We start from the raw sequence: 15,963 nt of genomic DNA on the forward strand, positions 1-15,963 counted from the left end.
CACCCCTCACCCTGATAAGAGGGCTGGGAGCCTGGACTCCATCCCCAGATCAGACAGGGGAGTGGGGTCTAGTGGTTAGAGCTGGAGTCTGGGAGCCAGGATTCTTGGGTTCTGGTGCTGGGTGGGGAGTGGGCTCTAGTTTGCATGTGAGGGGGATGGGGGTTGTGAGCCAGGACTCCTGGTTTCTATCCTCTGCTCTGGAGAAGGAGTGGCTGTGGGGTCTAAGGTGGTTGGGTGCAGGGAGCTAGAACTCCTGGGTTCCCTTCCCTTCCCTTCCCTTCCCTTCCCACCATGCCCCTCTCTCTCTGAGTCCCCTTCTCCTCTGGGCACTCTCGGTTCCTGGACCCTTCATCCCATGGTGGTCGCCTCCGGATTTGTTGCCGGCTGCGGGCAGCGAAGCGTTAAACCCCCCCTCCCTGCCCCGAGCTGGTCTCGGCGCGGCGTGAATCCGGAGTCACACCGGGATCGGACCCGGGCTGCGGAGGGGAAATGACACGGCGCGCCGCTTCCTGGGGTGGGGGAGCCGCGGCCCCAGCGCTAGCTGCTTCCCTGGCGCTCACACGGCGAGTCGGGGCGTCCGGGGCGCATGGCCCGCGGCGCGATGGACCGGTGCTCGAACCACAGCCCCGCGGGTGAGTGGGGGGCCCGGCCAGGGACGGGCTGGGCTGGGCTGAGCTGAGCTGCCAGATCCCAGGCGCGGTTCCGGACCGCGCAGGGGCCCGTGTTCTGCTGGGGCCCGCTAGCGGAGCGGGGGCCAGAGGGGGCGCTGTGCACGGGGGGCTGGGGGCCTGTGGGATACAGGGGGGGTTGGGGTGGGAAATGCAGGTGTTTGGGGGTCCATGGGGTGCGTTGTGGGGAGTGGGAGCATGGCCTGGGGGAGTGGGATGCAGGTGTTTGGGAGTCCCTGGGTGCATTGTCGGGGGGGGTGCCGGGGGCACGGGGCAGCTGGAGGGTGCTCTGTGCTTGCAGGGGGGATGGGGATGTTGGGGGGCGTGGGGAGCCCTCGGGGCACGCTGTGGTGTGTGTGGAAGGGGTGTGCATCGCATAGGGGTCTGTGGGGAGGAGAATGCGCTGACAGGAAGGGAAGGGAGCAGCGTGGGGGGCTCAGTTATTGGGGGGCACTGTGTGTGTGTGGAGGGGAGGGGGAGTGGCAGGGGGTGTGGGGTGTATGTTATGCTGGGGGGTGGGAATGGAGGGCTTCTCCTCCTAGGACAGAGATTGAAATTCCTGCTTTAGGGCCGCCCTCCCTCTGACCCCCAAGACCCCCTACCCCCCTTCACGCCACTGTTACTCAGCCTCATGAACTGCTGTGGCTTTAGTCATTTCACAGATGGGGTGACTGAGACCCAGAAACTTTCCTAGGGACACAGGGAGCTGGGAATAGATGAGATCCCCAAAGGTCCTGGTTCCCAGCACTCCTCCAACCCCCCCTCCCCCCAAGCCTGGGGTCGAACCCAAACATCCTGGCTCCCAGTCCAGCCCCTTAACTGGAAAGTTGGCCTCCTTCAATCTCTTGACAGGCTGGCCTGGCATCTGCAGTGTGGGGGGTGCCCCCTCCCGGCAGGATTGTTGGCTCCCCATAGCTTCCCCCGTCCCCGGAAGCGTCAGTGCCTCCTATTCGTCCTGAAGCCAGGAGGAAGCTACTGAGTTTGGCCCAGATATTGCAACAGCCAGAGCCACAGCAACACAGCCCGGAGGCATGGGGGAGGGGGCAGACTGGAGAGGGAGGGGGTCTCAGGTCAGAGCTGGGGGGAGCAGAGGAGGGAGTTCAGGTGGAGTTGCTCTATGCCCCTCCCCCAACTGCTGCTCTACAGGGATCTCCTGCTATGGGGCATCAGGCACTGGGGCTCCTGGCCTGGGGCTGGCCTTGCTCTGAGTCCAAAGGTCCCTGCTGTGCTGGGGAGCATCCTGTACCGCGTCCAAAGGTCCCATCAGTCCTGGCTTCCTGCCTCCCATCCTCCCCACCCCTGCTGGCAGCTGCTGTGGGGTCTGGTGCTCCCTCAACCCCACCCCATCCTGCTCCCCTCCTTCTGTGCAGAGGTTACTGATTTGGGGCCTGATGGGGGAGAGGGCTCTGTCTAGTCTGGGGTGCAGGAACTAGTAGGCCCTTTGTCCCCCAGTGATGGGGCTGCCCTGCATGGCTCCAGCCTGTCCCTGTGGGGGTTCATGTTGTAGCGCAGATCCCATACTCGCAGGACTGACCCCCCTGCCCAGCCAGAAGTCCCCAGGTCTGGGGAACAGAACCCCTGGGGGGGGGGAGTAACCGCAGTGGGGCAGGACCTGGGCTGAGGGCTGAGTTCAGGGGCTTTGCTGGCCAGGCTGCGGGATGTTGGGTCCACAAGCTCAGGCCTCCCTCCAAGTCCCATCTTCCCTGACCAGCTTGTCTTGTTGACCAGCACCAAACCCAGGCTGGGCTCAGCCTAGGCCCCACATAAACAGATGTGCTGCTGGGGGAGGGAAGCCAGGAGAAGGGAAAGCTCCACACTCCTGCAGGCCTGCTCCTGGACCCATCTTCCAAGCTGACCCCTTCTCCCCTCACACCCCAAGTTTTGGGTCCATCCCCCAGGCCTGGCCCCTGCTCCCATTGGGACTCGAATCTTGAATCTCCCCAGCCAGGTGGCAGCAGGAAGAGGTGGGGATAAGGGCCCCATGTCCCCAACCAGAAATCCTCCACCCCAGCTGTGCTCAGTGCCAGCCCCCTGGCACTGCCCTCTTTTTCCCCTTCCCCCCGCCCCCAGCAGGGAGGAGGCTGCTGTGGACCCAGAGATTGCAGAACTGAGCAGTGTCCGAGTGCTAGGTGACCCCAGGGCAGCAGCCCTTCTCTTCCCCAGCAGTGCACCGGGCCCTACACCTCCCCCTGCAGCTGGCAAGGGAGCACCAGGGTTAATTCCCAGCTGAGCACCTCACCCAAAAATGTCACCCAACGTGTTTCCCGGGGAAGGGGTGCGGCTTAGGGCAAGGAATTGCAGAAAAAGCAGCCTGTGGTTTAAGGCACAGGATGGACACAAGGATGCCTGGGTTCTCCCCTCAGCTCTGAGGGGACTGTGGACTAGTGGTTAGAGCAGGGGAGGCTGGGAGCCAGAGCTCTTGGGTTCCAGCTCTGGAAGGGAAGTGATGGGGTCCCGTGGTGCCCTTCCCAGCCAAGTGTGCCTGCCCCTCCCCCTCCAGTAATTGGCCTGCCCAACTCCTGGCTTTCCTGACCAGCATCTTGCCAGGCTGCCCCCTCCCTCCCCTGTCTGGCTGGGGCTGGCCGCTGGGCTGTCGGGCTGGCGCCCAGAGGAGGAGCTGTAAAGGTCATTGAGAAAGCGGCTTTGTGTTTGGCTCTGGCACTGCAGCTCCCTGGGGACAAAGTGGGGCCTGTCTGGGGGTGGGGGCGGATGTCGTCAGCACATAGTGCTGCAGAGTCTGCTCAGAGCTGCCCCAAGTGTGTGTGTGGGGGCACCCACCGGGGCAGGATCCCCCTTCCCTCTGTCCCTGTGCAGAGCCCACGGCCCTTGTTCGCCTGAATCCTCCCTGTGGGTGCTCAGCGGCTGGGGCTGGGCTGGGTGGAAGTCACGCTCTGATCCTTGCTCCATGCAGCAAGGGGTGTCTGGGAGGGGACGGCCCCAGGGATCAGGTGCTGTCCAGCCCCTCCTCCCTGGTGTCAACCTCCCCTTGTCTCAGGGCTGAGTACTAGGAGTCTATGGGGCTCCATTCCATGTGGGGAGGTTAGAGCAGGGGGGATGGGAGCTAGGACTCCTGGGTTTTATCCCTAGCCTCTGAGGGGAGTGGCATCGAGGGAGTTAGAGCAGGACTCTGGAAGTCAGGACTCCTGGGTTCTCTCCCAGCTCTGAATGGGGTCTAGTGGTTAGAGCAGGTGACCTGCTTTGGGGGGGCAGGGCAGGGACCTGCCCAAGTGGCTGGAACTAACAATTCTGGTGTTGCCCCTGCTAGATGAGACCATCTCAGCCCTGCGCCCCGACCGGTTGGCCAGCCTGGAGCTCCGGCTGCAGAGCCAGGAGGAGGAGCTGACGCTGGTGAAATCGGCGCTGGCCGACGCGCTGCGGAGACTCAGCCTCTATGACCAGCAGATCCCACTCCTCACGCAGCACCTACTGGCAGGTGGGACATGCAGGGCTGTGGAATTGCTAGGAATCTACGGGGTCAGAGTCTAGCAGGGGCGCTCTAGGGAGCAGGGCAGGTGCGATGGCTGTGGGGCAGCTCATGGTTACTCCAGCCCCAGGCTCTCCCAGTAGAGGGTACAGTGGGGCAAGAGCAGGCGGGACACTATGGGGGGCAGCATCAGAGCCGGTGAGAGTATTAGGCGCCCTAGGCGAACATTTAGCACAATTAACTTTTGTGCCTTGGTATGAATAAAAACCCTCCATTTATAATGACAGATTTATTTGACGTGAAGAAGAGAGAATATTGTGGCACTGGTGGTACCGTCTCATTGACTTGCATTCCCGCTGCTGAAGCCTGCTTCTGTACTGAGGCAGTTTCAGGAATGGTTCATTCAGTTTTCTGCTGCCCCCCCAAATTTGCCGCTCTAGGTGACTGCCTTGTTTGCCTAGTGCTTGCACCAGCCCTGGGCAGCGTTAGTGGGAGCCGGGGTTTCCCATGGGGCTGACATTTCCCTGTCGTTTCCCTGCAGTGAATGATGCTGTCCCAGACTCACGGCTGTGCCTGGACCCTTTGCAGGACCATAGGACATCCTGGATCCCGCTCACTGCCAGCTGCAGGTACCACTCAGACTGTGCCCTCACCCCGGCACAGGAACCCCAGGGAGGGGGGCCAGGACAGGCCAGACCTTGAGGGTCAGGATCACTGCTGAGGGGGGTGGGAATGCCAGGTGCTGTGGGGGGGACCCCAGGCCAAGCCCCCCAGATGTGACTGAAGAGGGGATGGGGGCAGTGGGGGTATTTTGGGGAGAGCAGTAGGTGGACGGGGGCCATGGGATCAGGTCTAGGGGATTGGAGAGGTAAGGAGGTGGTGGGGGCAGGTTTTGGGGAGGGCAGTGTGGGCAGGTTGGGGGTGCGGGGCTGTGGGGCACTTCAGGGGCCTCTCATGTCACCCAAGGCTGTGTCACTTTGGTTCACAGCCCAGCGCCCACGTCAGGAGTCGTGTGCCATGAGGAGTTGGGCACAGGGAGCCTGCGGGGCACCCCCATCAGCACCGGTACCCAGACGGACGAGTCGGCCCTGCTGGGCGTGAAGTGGGGCTGGAGCCTCAGCCACGGGATGCCCCCAGGGACAGGGGTCGAGGCAGGAGAGCTGGACGCCCTGGAGATGCCTCTCAGTCCGTTAGACCTGGCCCAGCCAGCTCCAGCCCCTGACATGCTGGGAGCAGGGTCCCCCCAGGACTGTGAAGGAGCCTCCTCACTGCAGGACAGTGCAGATGGCGGCCAGCCCCGTGAGAGCCCACCCCATGGGGAGGAGATGCTGTCCCCGGAGCCTCCGTCCGAGGAGCGCAGCAGCAGCAGTGCCACGGCCTCCCCGGTGCCAGCGGTCCACACCCTGAGAGGCACCAGGAAAGAGCTGTGCGTGGGGCACCACAACACCTGGGCTGCACTTTCTGCTCTGGGTGGGGAGTGGGGTCGAGTGGTTAGAGCAAGGGGTGCGAGCCAGGGCTCTGGATGGGGAGTGAGGTCTAGTGGGTGAGTGTGTGTCCACAGGGGGTGGGGGGGGGAAGGAAGCCGTCTGGTCCAGGAACCAGGACTCCTGGGTTCTATTTCCAGATGATGTCCCCTCCCCCGCACTCTCACCCAGCCGCATCCCCCGAAGCAACCTCGCAGTTCAGGCTGCAGAATTAAACCCTGTCTGTGTCTTCTGCCCCCCACATTGGGGGAGCCGGGTTGGGGAGATCCCCAGGGAGAATCGCTGAACCAAGGGCCTCATTCTCCTCTTTGCCTGAGTTGGGGTGTGGGTGGGTGGGTTCATGTGGGGGTGGCCCATGCTGGCACCCCAGTGCATGTAGTTAACCCTTTGGTGACTCCCTCTCTCTCCTCAGGCTGCGCAGGAACAGCTCCTCCGACAAGCCCGACAAGGCCAAGGCCCGGCAGCGCCTCAGCAAGAAGGCCGCATCCTCCGCCAACCTGCTCACGCACTCCAGCAGCCTGGAGAAGTAGGGACACTCCAACCCCACAATCAGTGTTCCCTGCTGGAACACCCCACTGCCTGCCCCACGTGGCGATCCCCGCTGGGAACAGGCCCCCATGCACACCCTGCCCCCCCCAGCGATCCCCACTGGGAACAGCCCCCCATGCACACCCTGCCCCCCCCAGCGATCCCCACTGGGAACAGCCCCCCATGCACACCCTGCCCCCCCCAGCGATCCCCACTGGGAACAGCCCCCCATGCACACCCTGCCCCCCAGCGATCCCCACTGGGAACAGCCCCCCATGCACACCCTGCCCCCCAGCGATCCCCACTGGGAACAGGCCCCCATGCACATCCTGGCCCCGCACACCTGGTTGTGCAGAGTTCCCCCTGTCCACCTATCCCATTAGAGCCAGAGCCCACTCCCTTCAGCGCCCCTGCTGATGCTCTGCTTTTCCCTTCTAGCCGGATGAAGGACCCTAACCTGAGCCCAGGTGAGCTATGGGGAAGGTGCGCGGGGGTGCGGGATTAGTGCCTGTGGATGTCATTCCACTAGTGCAGCCCCCTGGGCAGTGGGGGGAGGGCAGGCGTGGGGGGAGTTCAGCCCCTTGTCCTGGTCCTTCATCCTGCCACACATGCCCCAAAATCTCCTGATGCTCCCTGTTTCCTTGCAGGGCCCTTGGGATCTCGGCGCGGAACCTACAACCTCGGTGAGGCTGCTGGGTGGCTGACACCTCAGGAGGATGGGACCCTGTGCATGTCTCTGATGGGGCTTGTGGGGTGATGTAGCTGGGTGCTGGGAGGGGTGGCGCGGGGGATGGCGTTGTGGGGCATTGGGTAGGATGGGATAGGGGTTGGGTGGAGCCTGTGGGTGTGGGCAGGGTAGATGGGATGGGCCAGGAACGTGGCGGCAATGGGGAATGCGGTGGATGGGGTGGGAGTGGCGGCGGTTGGATGGAGATGGGCCTGGGGGGGTGGCAGTGCTGTGACCTCTCTCCCCCTAATCCCCGTACCCTCCAGAGGGCCTCTCGATCAAGATGTTCCTGCGGGGCCGGCCCATCACTATGTACATCCCATCGGGCATCTCCCATTACGAGGAGCTGCGTTCGGAGCTGCCCGCCGAGCACCTGCAGCTTGACTGGGTGTATCCTTCAGCAAGGCGATGCCCCCACCTCCCACAGCCTGGCACCTCCCCGCCTGCCCCAGACAGCCTATTCCCCAGGGAGCTCTGTGCCCTGCTCCCTACAGAGGCCCTCCCTGCACCCCTCAGGTGTGCTGTGCTCCCCCTCCAGAGGGGCTGTCCCCCTCTCTCTCCCAAGCCCCAGCCCCCTTGCTCCCCGTTGTGTTCCTTGACGGGCCCCACGCAGCTATGGGTATCGCGGCCGGGACAGCCGCTCCAATCTTTACGTGCTGGCCTCAGGGGAGCTGGTTTACTTCATTGCCTGCGTGGTGGTGCTGTACCACATCCAGCGCCGCAGCCAGCGCCACTACCTGCGCCACACTGACTGCGTGCGATGGTGAGTGCACGGGGCGGCAGCAGCGGCGTGTGAGGGGGCGTGCGTGAGGGTGTGTGGATCAAGGGCATGGGGGCCACTGACTACAGGGAAGGGCAGTACCTGGGGGGCACAGTGGAGCTGGGGGGCACCAACTGTGATGGATGTGCAGGGCGAGGGCACAGAGGGCACCGACTATGGGCAAGGGCACGTGGGAGGATCCCAGGCTGGTCTCTCCACCCTAGCTGTGACCCCTGAGCTTTTGAGCCAATAACCCCCTTCCCCCATCTCTCCCCTGCAGCCTGGCCGTGCATCCCGACAGAGTGCGCGTGGCCACTGGGCAGACTGCTGGCGTGGACAAGGATGGCAAGGTACCCACCGAGGGGGGACGGATCCTGCAGGGCTGCCCCAGAGGGGAATTCAGGGGAGTCTCACCGAGCCAGCTTCCTGGAGAGCCGGGTGAGAAACCCTGCCATGCCCTGGGCTCTGGCCCAGCAGGGTGGGGAGAGACGGGGTCTCAATACAGGAGGCCAGACCTACCACAGGGTCCCTGTCCAGGATGCCCTGTCTCCTGGGACCTGTCCCCTGGTCCCTCACATCCCCAGCTCCTGTGTCTGTCCCTGTCCTGACCCAGCTCCTCTCTTGCAGCCCCTGCAGCCCTTTGTGCACATCTGGGACTCCTCTACCCTGCTCACCCTGCAGCAGATCGGCCTGGGGAGCTTCGAGCGGGGGGTTGGTTCCCTTGCCTTCTCCACTGCTGTGAGTCCAAGCACGAGTCCGTCCCCCTAGCTCAAATCCCTGCTGCACAGTCCCCCCCCGTGGTTCCCTGCCTTACGTTGTCTCATCACCCTGCCCTCCCTTTCTCCGCCCTCCACTCAAATCCTTGCTCCACGCTGTCCCATTGCCCCCACCCCAGCTTGGATCCTTGCCCCCTTGGGCACTGTGACTCTTGGGGCTCCCGTGGGGGCAAGGCTCCATCAGGACAGCCTGACAGGAGCTGAACCTGCTGGAGTATCCCCAATTCCCCCTCCCATCCCGGTCCCTGTGAGCCCTGACTGGCTTGGGGGCCTGGGCTGTGCAGTCGGGGAGGAGATGAATTTATGTCCCCTGTTCAGCCCCCCCCACACTCCTTGCATATTCCCCCAGGCCCCTGTGTGCCAATATTCCCTCCCCCAAGCCTGTGCTCCTCCTTGAGGAGCCCCCGTTGGCAACTGTCCTTCCCCGCTGCAATCTGCAGGACCACGGGACCTATCTGTGCGTGGTGGATGACTCCAATGAACACATGCTGTCAGTGTGGGACTGCGCCCGCGGCACCAAGCAGGCTGAGATCAAGGTAAGCCGGGGTCTGACCCCAGGGCTCAGCAGCGTTGGGCCGGCGTGGGGGGCACAGGGAATAGAAGCCAGGAGCCCTGACTCCCAGTCCGCATCCCTTCTCCCCTCCCAGAGCCAGGACTAAAGCCCAGGTGTCCAAGCTGCAGTTCCCACCTCCTTTCACCGGGTGGCGCTCCGGTGGGGTGGGGCCTGTGCTGCTCCTGCTTTATGGGTACCGTCTCCATGGCAACCCGTAAATCAGTGGTCCCCAACCTTTTTGGCTCAAGGGCCACAAATACCATTTTGACAGCCCTGAAAGGCCGTCAGTCTATCAACCCACAGAAAACGTATCGACGCACACGCCCTTAAGGACTGCAAAGCACTACGTACTTAAAGTGAACATTTTGATGCTGCTGTGCTCATTTTTACATTCACTATTTTACACCGACACATTACTCGCAGTGTGTCACACGCTCGCAGGCGAAGCACTCGTGTCGGTGCGCGACTGTCACCACGCACTGAAGCACATGGCCTGGCAGCTAAGTCACGGTGGGCGGCCTGCTTAGTGCAGGCCAAACCGGAAGGCCCTGATTTTTAGAGTCCTGCCCCTCCTCGAGCCTGGTAGGTCCTGGCTGCTCCACCAGCAGTGTCCCCCCCTCCACTGTAGCCAGACAGAAGGATGCCTCCTTGCTGATCTCCCGTCCCCCTGGCTGCAGCAGGGAAACCACATGCGTCCTGTAGCCCTGTGCGCTCCACCTGGGTCCCTAGGCAGTGGCTTCCTTCTGCAGCCGGGGGGATCAGAAAGCAGTGCTCCCCTCCCTCTGGCTCCAGCAGGGACCCCAGCGCCTATGGACCCTGGCGGAGCGCTTTGCCCTGCTCCCTGCTCCAGCCAGGGGGAGGGGAGCACTGATCTCCCATCCCCTGGGCTGCAGCACGGAGCCTGCACCAGTCTTGTAGCCCCACGGCAACAAGCTTAGGCGGCGGCTCCCTTCTGCAGCCAGCAGGAGGGGAGCGGTGGGCCACTTTGAAAGACCACCCCCCCCAAGCCACTTTTGTCCTCTGGGCCACAGGTTGGGAACCACTGCTGTAAATACTTGGGGAGCTGAAGTCACCGTGCTGCTCCCCACCAAGCAGGGACCCTGGGCCGGCTGCAGTGCGTATCCATCCTGCTCTCCTGGGGATGGAGCTGGCTGCAGGAGGAGGACACCCTTGGGGTGGAGGTGCCCCTAGGGACCCTCCAATCCCTGAGCTTCCCCTGCCTCTGCTCCCTGGCGCCATCCGCTGGTAGGAAAGGAGCAATGCAGGGGTCTCCCCATCCCCACACAGAATCCTGCTGGGCACCTGCAATCCCCTCAGGCCCCGCCACTGTCCCATCACGCCCCCCTCGCTCTCCCCTCTCCAGAGCACCAACGAGTCCGTGTTCACGGTGGAGTTCAACCCCCAGGACAGCAGCAACTTCATCACCAGCGGGAAATCCCATGTCTACTTCTGGACCTGGAGCGGCAGCACCCTGAGCAAGAAGCAGGGCATCTTCGGGGTGAGTGGGGCAGGGAGCTGGGGGCAGCGCTCAGCCCCGCCGGGGGCAAGGGGCCTGTGCTGAGCCTGGCTGGGCAGCGGGTCTGGGCTCAGACCTGCCTGGGCTGCTGTCCACATGAGGGGGCGGGGCCTGGCTGCCCCATGGCTCCCCCCTTCCTGATTCACTTCCCTCTCCCACTTTTCCAGAAGTACAAGAAGCCCAAGTTCATCCAGTGCTTTGTGTTCGACGCCAGCGGGGACGTGCTGACTGGGGACTCAGAGGGGAACATCCTGACCTGGGCGCGCGTGGCCGCTGATGTCCGCACGCTGGGCAAGGGCGCCAAAGGTATCGGGGCAGGGCAGAGGCTGGCACGTGCCTGGCCGGGAGGCCTGCACAGACCCCTGGGCTGGGGGCAGGGCCCATGGGATGAGGGAGGCCTGCACAGGCCCATGGGCTGGGGGGGGCCGGGACCCTGGTCTGTCCCCTTCAGGTGGGGTGAAGGGAACCCTGCATTGTGATCCCCCCCCCCGGGTGATGGAGGCAGGAGGGGGACGCAAGGATCTCTGGGTTGGGGCTGTGAATGGGGAAGAACCTTACCACTGACCCCCATGGGCTGGGGGGGTGAGGGTGGTGGTGGACCCTGGAATGGGGGAGATGTAGAACTCCTCTGGGCTGGGAGGGGTGGGGGTGAAGGGCCCAGCAATGATCCCTCCCACCCCCAATTGCAGAGACCTACCAGATTGGGCGTCAGACCCGGGCACACGAGGGCAGCATCTTCTCGCTCTGCCTGCGGCGCGACGGCTCAGTGCTGAGTGGGGGCGGGAAGGATCGGCGCCTTGTGCACTGGAGCCCCGGCCTTGCCCTGCTTCAGGAAGTGGAGGTGAGGGGGGACCCCAAACTGCATGGGGTAGGGAGTCCAGTGGGCTCAGATCCAAAGTGGGGGCAGGGCAGTGGGCTGTGGATGATTCTTCGGGCAGCAGGGGGGGAATCTGCATGGGGTTGGGGTGAGGTTGAGCAAGGAGGCGGGGGTGGGGTCAGGATCTGCCAGTGTTGGAGGGAGGATAGACAAGGGGGTTTGTGGGGAGGGTCGGAGCATATGCAGGGGATGGGCAAGAGGATCTGGGGATGGATATGGAGATGGAAAGGGGTTTGCCTGCGGGATCTGTTGAGGAGTGGGCAGAAGGTGTTTGGGGGAGGGGTCTGTAGGGGATGAGAGTGGGGGATGTGAGGTGGGCAGGGGGTATTTGGAGGATGGGGAGGGGTCTGTAGTGGTTGAGGGATGTGGAGTGGGCAGGGGTGTTTGGGGGATGCGGAGGGGTCTGTAGTGGATGAGGGTGAGGGATGTGGGGTGGGCAGAGGTGTTTGGGGGATGGGGGAGGGGTCTGTGGGGTGGGCAGGGGCACCTGTGGGTCCTGTCGTCCCATCCCTGCTCAGTCAGCCCTTGTGCCCCCCAGATCCCGGAGCAGTTTGGGGCCGTGCGCACCATCGCTGAGGGCCATGGGGAGGAACTGCTGGTTGGGACGACGCGCAACGCACTGCTCAGGGGCAGCCTGGCTGCTGGCTTTACCCCCATCATCCAGGTGAGAGGGGAGCTGGAGGTCTGGGAGCAGGGGCTGGGGCTGAAGACACTGAGGGGCGGGGGAGTTGTTGGGTGCAGTGGGAGGGCCTGGGGAGGAGTATGGGGGTGCAGGGGGAGGGTGGGGAAAGCTGGGGCCCTGTGAAGTGGCAAGGGGTGACAAATGGGGTTGGGGTGGGAGCAGTGGGGGGGTTGGGGAGAGCAGGGGGCCTAGGGGAGCAGTGGGGTGGCGGATGGGGTTGGGGGCACAGGGAGCAGCATGCAGTGGGGTGAGCGAGGCCCTCCCTGCCCCCCTCAGGCTCTCCTTGGTTGCAGGGTCACACGGACGAGCTGTGGGGCCTGGCCACCCACCCCTCGCGGAGCCTCTTCCTCACCTGCGGGCACGACAGGCAGGTCTGCATGTGGGACAGCGGGGAGCACACGGCGGCCTGGAGCCTCACCCTGGAGGTACCGCCCGGAAGGGGGTGGGGGGGACACGGCGCCCTGGAGGTCCTGCCGTGGGGAGGGGAGGGGGGATGCACTGGCCTGGAGCCTCACCCTGGAGGCTCCGCCCGGGGGAGGGGAAGGGAAGGAGGCTCACGGTGCTTATAGAGTCTCTCCCCCTCCCGCAGGAGACCGGGCTGTGCGCTGATTTCCACCCCAGTGGCCGGGTGGTGGCTGTAGGACTCAACACTGGACGGTAACTCTCTTCGCCTCCCTCCTCCCACATTGCCCCCATTCTGGCCCTTCAGGGGGTGCTGGGCAGCCCTTCCCACCCCACTGAAATCACACCCAGAGGGGGTTGAGAGGCTGCTGGTACCCCTGCAAGCAGCACCCTGAGCTTTGGGGCTGCTGTGTGCCCCCCCCCGAGTCTGCTCTTCCTAAGGTTAAGGGGTCACTGAGTTTGCCCCCGGCCCTGGCTCACACCGGAGTAGGAAATCTCTTCTCTGTTGGCCCTGCTCCCTGGGGTAGGGGATCCCTGCTGCCCCTGTGCTGAGGACAGGGGTCTCCTCTCTGTCCCCCATGCTCCCTGGGGTGGGGTCCTCTCTCTGTCTCTGCAGGGGAGCTCTGACCTCCCCCTGTGCCCCCAGGTGGCTGGTGCTGGACACAGAGACGCGGCAGGTGCTGTCGGGGGGCTCGGACGGGAACGAGCAGCTCTCAGTGGTGCGCTACTCACCAGGTCAGACCCCACGTCCCCCCGCCCCATTCCCCTCCCCTGCACCCCCTACTCGGACCAGGTTCCTCTCCCACTGCAGCTGTGTCCCCTCCATCCCCCTTTCTTCCCCTTCCCCACTGCTCCATGGCCCCATTCCCAGCCCCTCTTCCCCATTGCAGAGACAGCCGGCTCCTCCCATTCTGCCCCATTACCCGTGGCTCCATTTCCACCCTCTCCTCTGCCCCCGGTTTGCGGACAGCGAGGCTCACGCACGCGGCCCCTTCCCACCCTCTTCTCTCCCCCTTGCAGACGGTGAATTCCTGGCCATTGGCTCCCACGACAACTTCATCTACATCTACAGCGTGGGGGAGGGGGAGCGCAAGTACAGCCGCTTCGGCCGCTGCACGGTGAGGGGGGGCCACTGGCCTGGGGGGCCAAGGAGAGAGTGCTGCCAGGCCGAGGCTGGGGAGTATGGGGCTACTGGGCGTCACTGGACCAAAGGAGGGGGAGAAGGGGAGAGGGTCTCTGGGAGATGGGTCCTGGGTGTTGGGGGGGTGTGATTCCAGGCCCCTGGGTTGTGTCCTTCTGGAGGTGTTGGTGGCTGGGGCAGAGGGTCCCTGAGTAGCTGGCTCTGATGCCCCTGTTCTTCCCCCTCCCCCAGGGACACTCCAGCTTCATCACCCACCTGGACTGGTCCAAGGACAGCAAGTTCATCATGTCCAACTCGGGAGACTACGAGATCCTCTACTGTGAGTGCAGGGAAGAGGGGGCTCGGGAGCTGGTCACACCGGGGCCTGGGCGTGTCACCCTGGTGCGACCAGAGCCACCTCCTCCCATGACCCCGCGGAGTCAGCCCATAAGCCTCCGTCATGGGAGGAGGTGGCTCTGGGGCCCTGGGGCAAGTGCATACGTCCTCCCCCGAGTACCTGTGGCTGGGAGCTGCGCCCTCATGTGGCAGTGCCTGTTGCTGTGGCAGGACCCTAACCCCAAGTGTCTCTCGCCCATTTGCAGGGGATGTGGCTGGCGGCTGCAAGCTGTTGAGGAATCGCTTTGAGAGCCGTGACCGGGAGTGGGCATCGTACACCTGCGTGCTGGGCTTCCATGTTTTTGGTGAGGGTTGGGGCGTGGGGGGAGTGTAGGAGTATGGGGGGGATGGGGAGGGCCTGGGAAGGGAGAAGGGTGTAGCTGCAGGGGTGACGGGGCTCCCAGAGGCTCTGAGAGCGATGGTCAGGAAGAGGCACTAACGGTTGTGTGTGCATGTGACTGCCCCGCAGGCGTGTGGCCAGATGGCTCGGATGGCACAGACATCAACTCCCTGTGCCGCTCCCACAACGAGCGTGTGGTGGCCGTGGCAGATGACTTCTGCAAGGTCCATCTGTTCCAGTACCCCTGTGCCAGGGCCAAGGTGAGACTGGCAGGGAGAGTGGGCACGTGAGGGGGCAGGATTAACGGGGGATTTTGTCGGCCCATTGGCTGGGGGTTACCCTGAGGGCTTGTGGGGGGGGGAGGGGACACAGGGATGCCAGGAGTCTTGGCCCGGGAACTGGGGCCTCTGGGGAGTTGGTGGGGGGGACATCCCAGGGCATCAGGGAGTCTGTGGGATCTTGGGCAGGGACTGGGGTATCTCTGGGGGTTCTGAAGGGGGGGGGGGTCTCAACTGAGGTATCAGGGTCATTCTGGGAGGTCCTGAGGGTAGCGGCACAGTCCAGGCATCTCAGCCTGGGACTTGGGGAACACACGGCAGGTTCTGGGTGAGTTGGGAGGCCATCGGCTGCCAGGGTAGCCCCTACCCCTGACCCTATTCCCTTGTTTTTTCTCGCAGGCACCCAGCCACGTGTATGGGGGCCACGGGAGCCACGTGACTAATGTGCGCTTCACAAATGACGACAGCCACCTGCTCTCGCTGGGGGGCAAGGACACCAGCATCTTCCAGTGGCGGGTGGTGGGGGGCAGCCTTCCCCGCAGCCGCTCACTCTCCTCTGCCTCCCTCTCCTCCCAGGAGGCCGGGGGCTGCGCCTGAGCCGGAGACCCTGCAGGGACCAAGCCTTATTGCCTGTGGGCTTGGACAGCCCTGGCACATGGACCCCAGCGAGCGAGGCCCAGCCAGAGGGTTCCCCCACCCCATGGCACTAACACGTGCTAATAATGCAACCTGCTTCATTAACACTGGGGGGCAGGCCTAGATTCTGCTCAGGGCCCCGCACAGGTCAGAGTGGTTGGGCAGGGCCAAGGGCCTGTTGGCAGCTCCCACCACCAGGGCACTGGGGCCCAGCAGGGAGGATGGGGGAGGAGATGTGCTGGGAGTGGGGCTCTTGCCTTGGGGCAGGTATCTGGCTGGGGAGCCCATGGTGTTAGGGAAACCATGGGGTGTTAATGGAGGCAGCCAGGCCTTGGGATGGGGGCTGTCCCCATCCCCACTCCCTGTGATGGGGCAACATCCCTTTTCCCAGAACGTCTGTATGATGGGACCTCTCCCTGGGGAGATGCCCTCTTCCCCCAGGGGCCTGAGGGCTGCCCCCATTTCTGGGACCAAGCCTGGAGGAGCAGGACACTGCTCCCCCCCTTCGTTTACATTCCTGGCTGCGCCGGAGCAGCAAGACGCTGAACACTGTGAGAGGCAGCAATAAAGCCTTGGCATCAGGGGCTGGGCTCCTGTCTCCTTCCTGGTGTTGGGGGGGCGGGGAAGAGGGCACCCAGCAGCAGGAGGGGGTGGGGGGCCTATAAGGCAGAGGCCACAGGAGTGGGGGTGGGGAGAGGGAGGCATGCTAGGGGCAGTGAGTGGCACTAGCCCCTGTTAGGATAGTGCAGTACATGGGCTGGGGGGGGGGGGGGACAGTGTACTGAGTCTGGTTCCA

At 64.0% G+C, this 15,963-nt stretch overlaps 1 protein-coding gene across 1 annotated transcript; it reads left to right on the top strand.

Moving 5' to 3' along the window:
• Positions 1-274: 274 nt before the first annotated feature.
• On the top strand, positions 275-15,681 carry EML3 (EMAP like 3). Its single transcript, XM_067543857.1, has 24 exons — positions 275-632; positions 3,934-4,101; positions 4,634-4,721; positions 5,081-5,518; positions 5,989-6,102; positions 6,543-6,571; positions 6,752-6,787; positions 7,098-7,221; positions 7,445-7,594; positions 7,872-7,941; positions 8,219-8,329; positions 8,808-8,903; positions 10,284-10,418; positions 10,604-10,742; positions 11,126-11,277; positions 11,852-11,977; positions 12,289-12,420; positions 12,585-12,652; positions 13,044-13,132; positions 13,418-13,515; positions 13,770-13,857; positions 14,120-14,218; positions 14,383-14,513; positions 14,931-15,681. The coding sequence occupies exons 1-24, from the start codon at positions 587-589 to the stop codon at positions 15,126-15,128; spliced, it is 2,925 nt and encodes a 974-aa protein (XP_067399958.1). The 5' UTR covers positions 275-586; the 3' UTR covers positions 15,129-15,681.
• Positions 15,682-15,963: the final 282 nt, after the last annotated feature.

This window comes from Emydura macquarii, unplaced genomic scaffold, assembly GCF_026122565.2.
Source record: "Emydura macquarii macquarii isolate MOO-44397 ecotype Brisbane River unplaced genomic scaffold, CSIRO-AGI_Emac_v2 contig_968, whole genome shotgun sequence".
Taxonomy (NCBI): domain Eukaryota; kingdom Metazoa; phylum Chordata; order Testudines; family Chelidae; genus Emydura; species Emydura macquarii.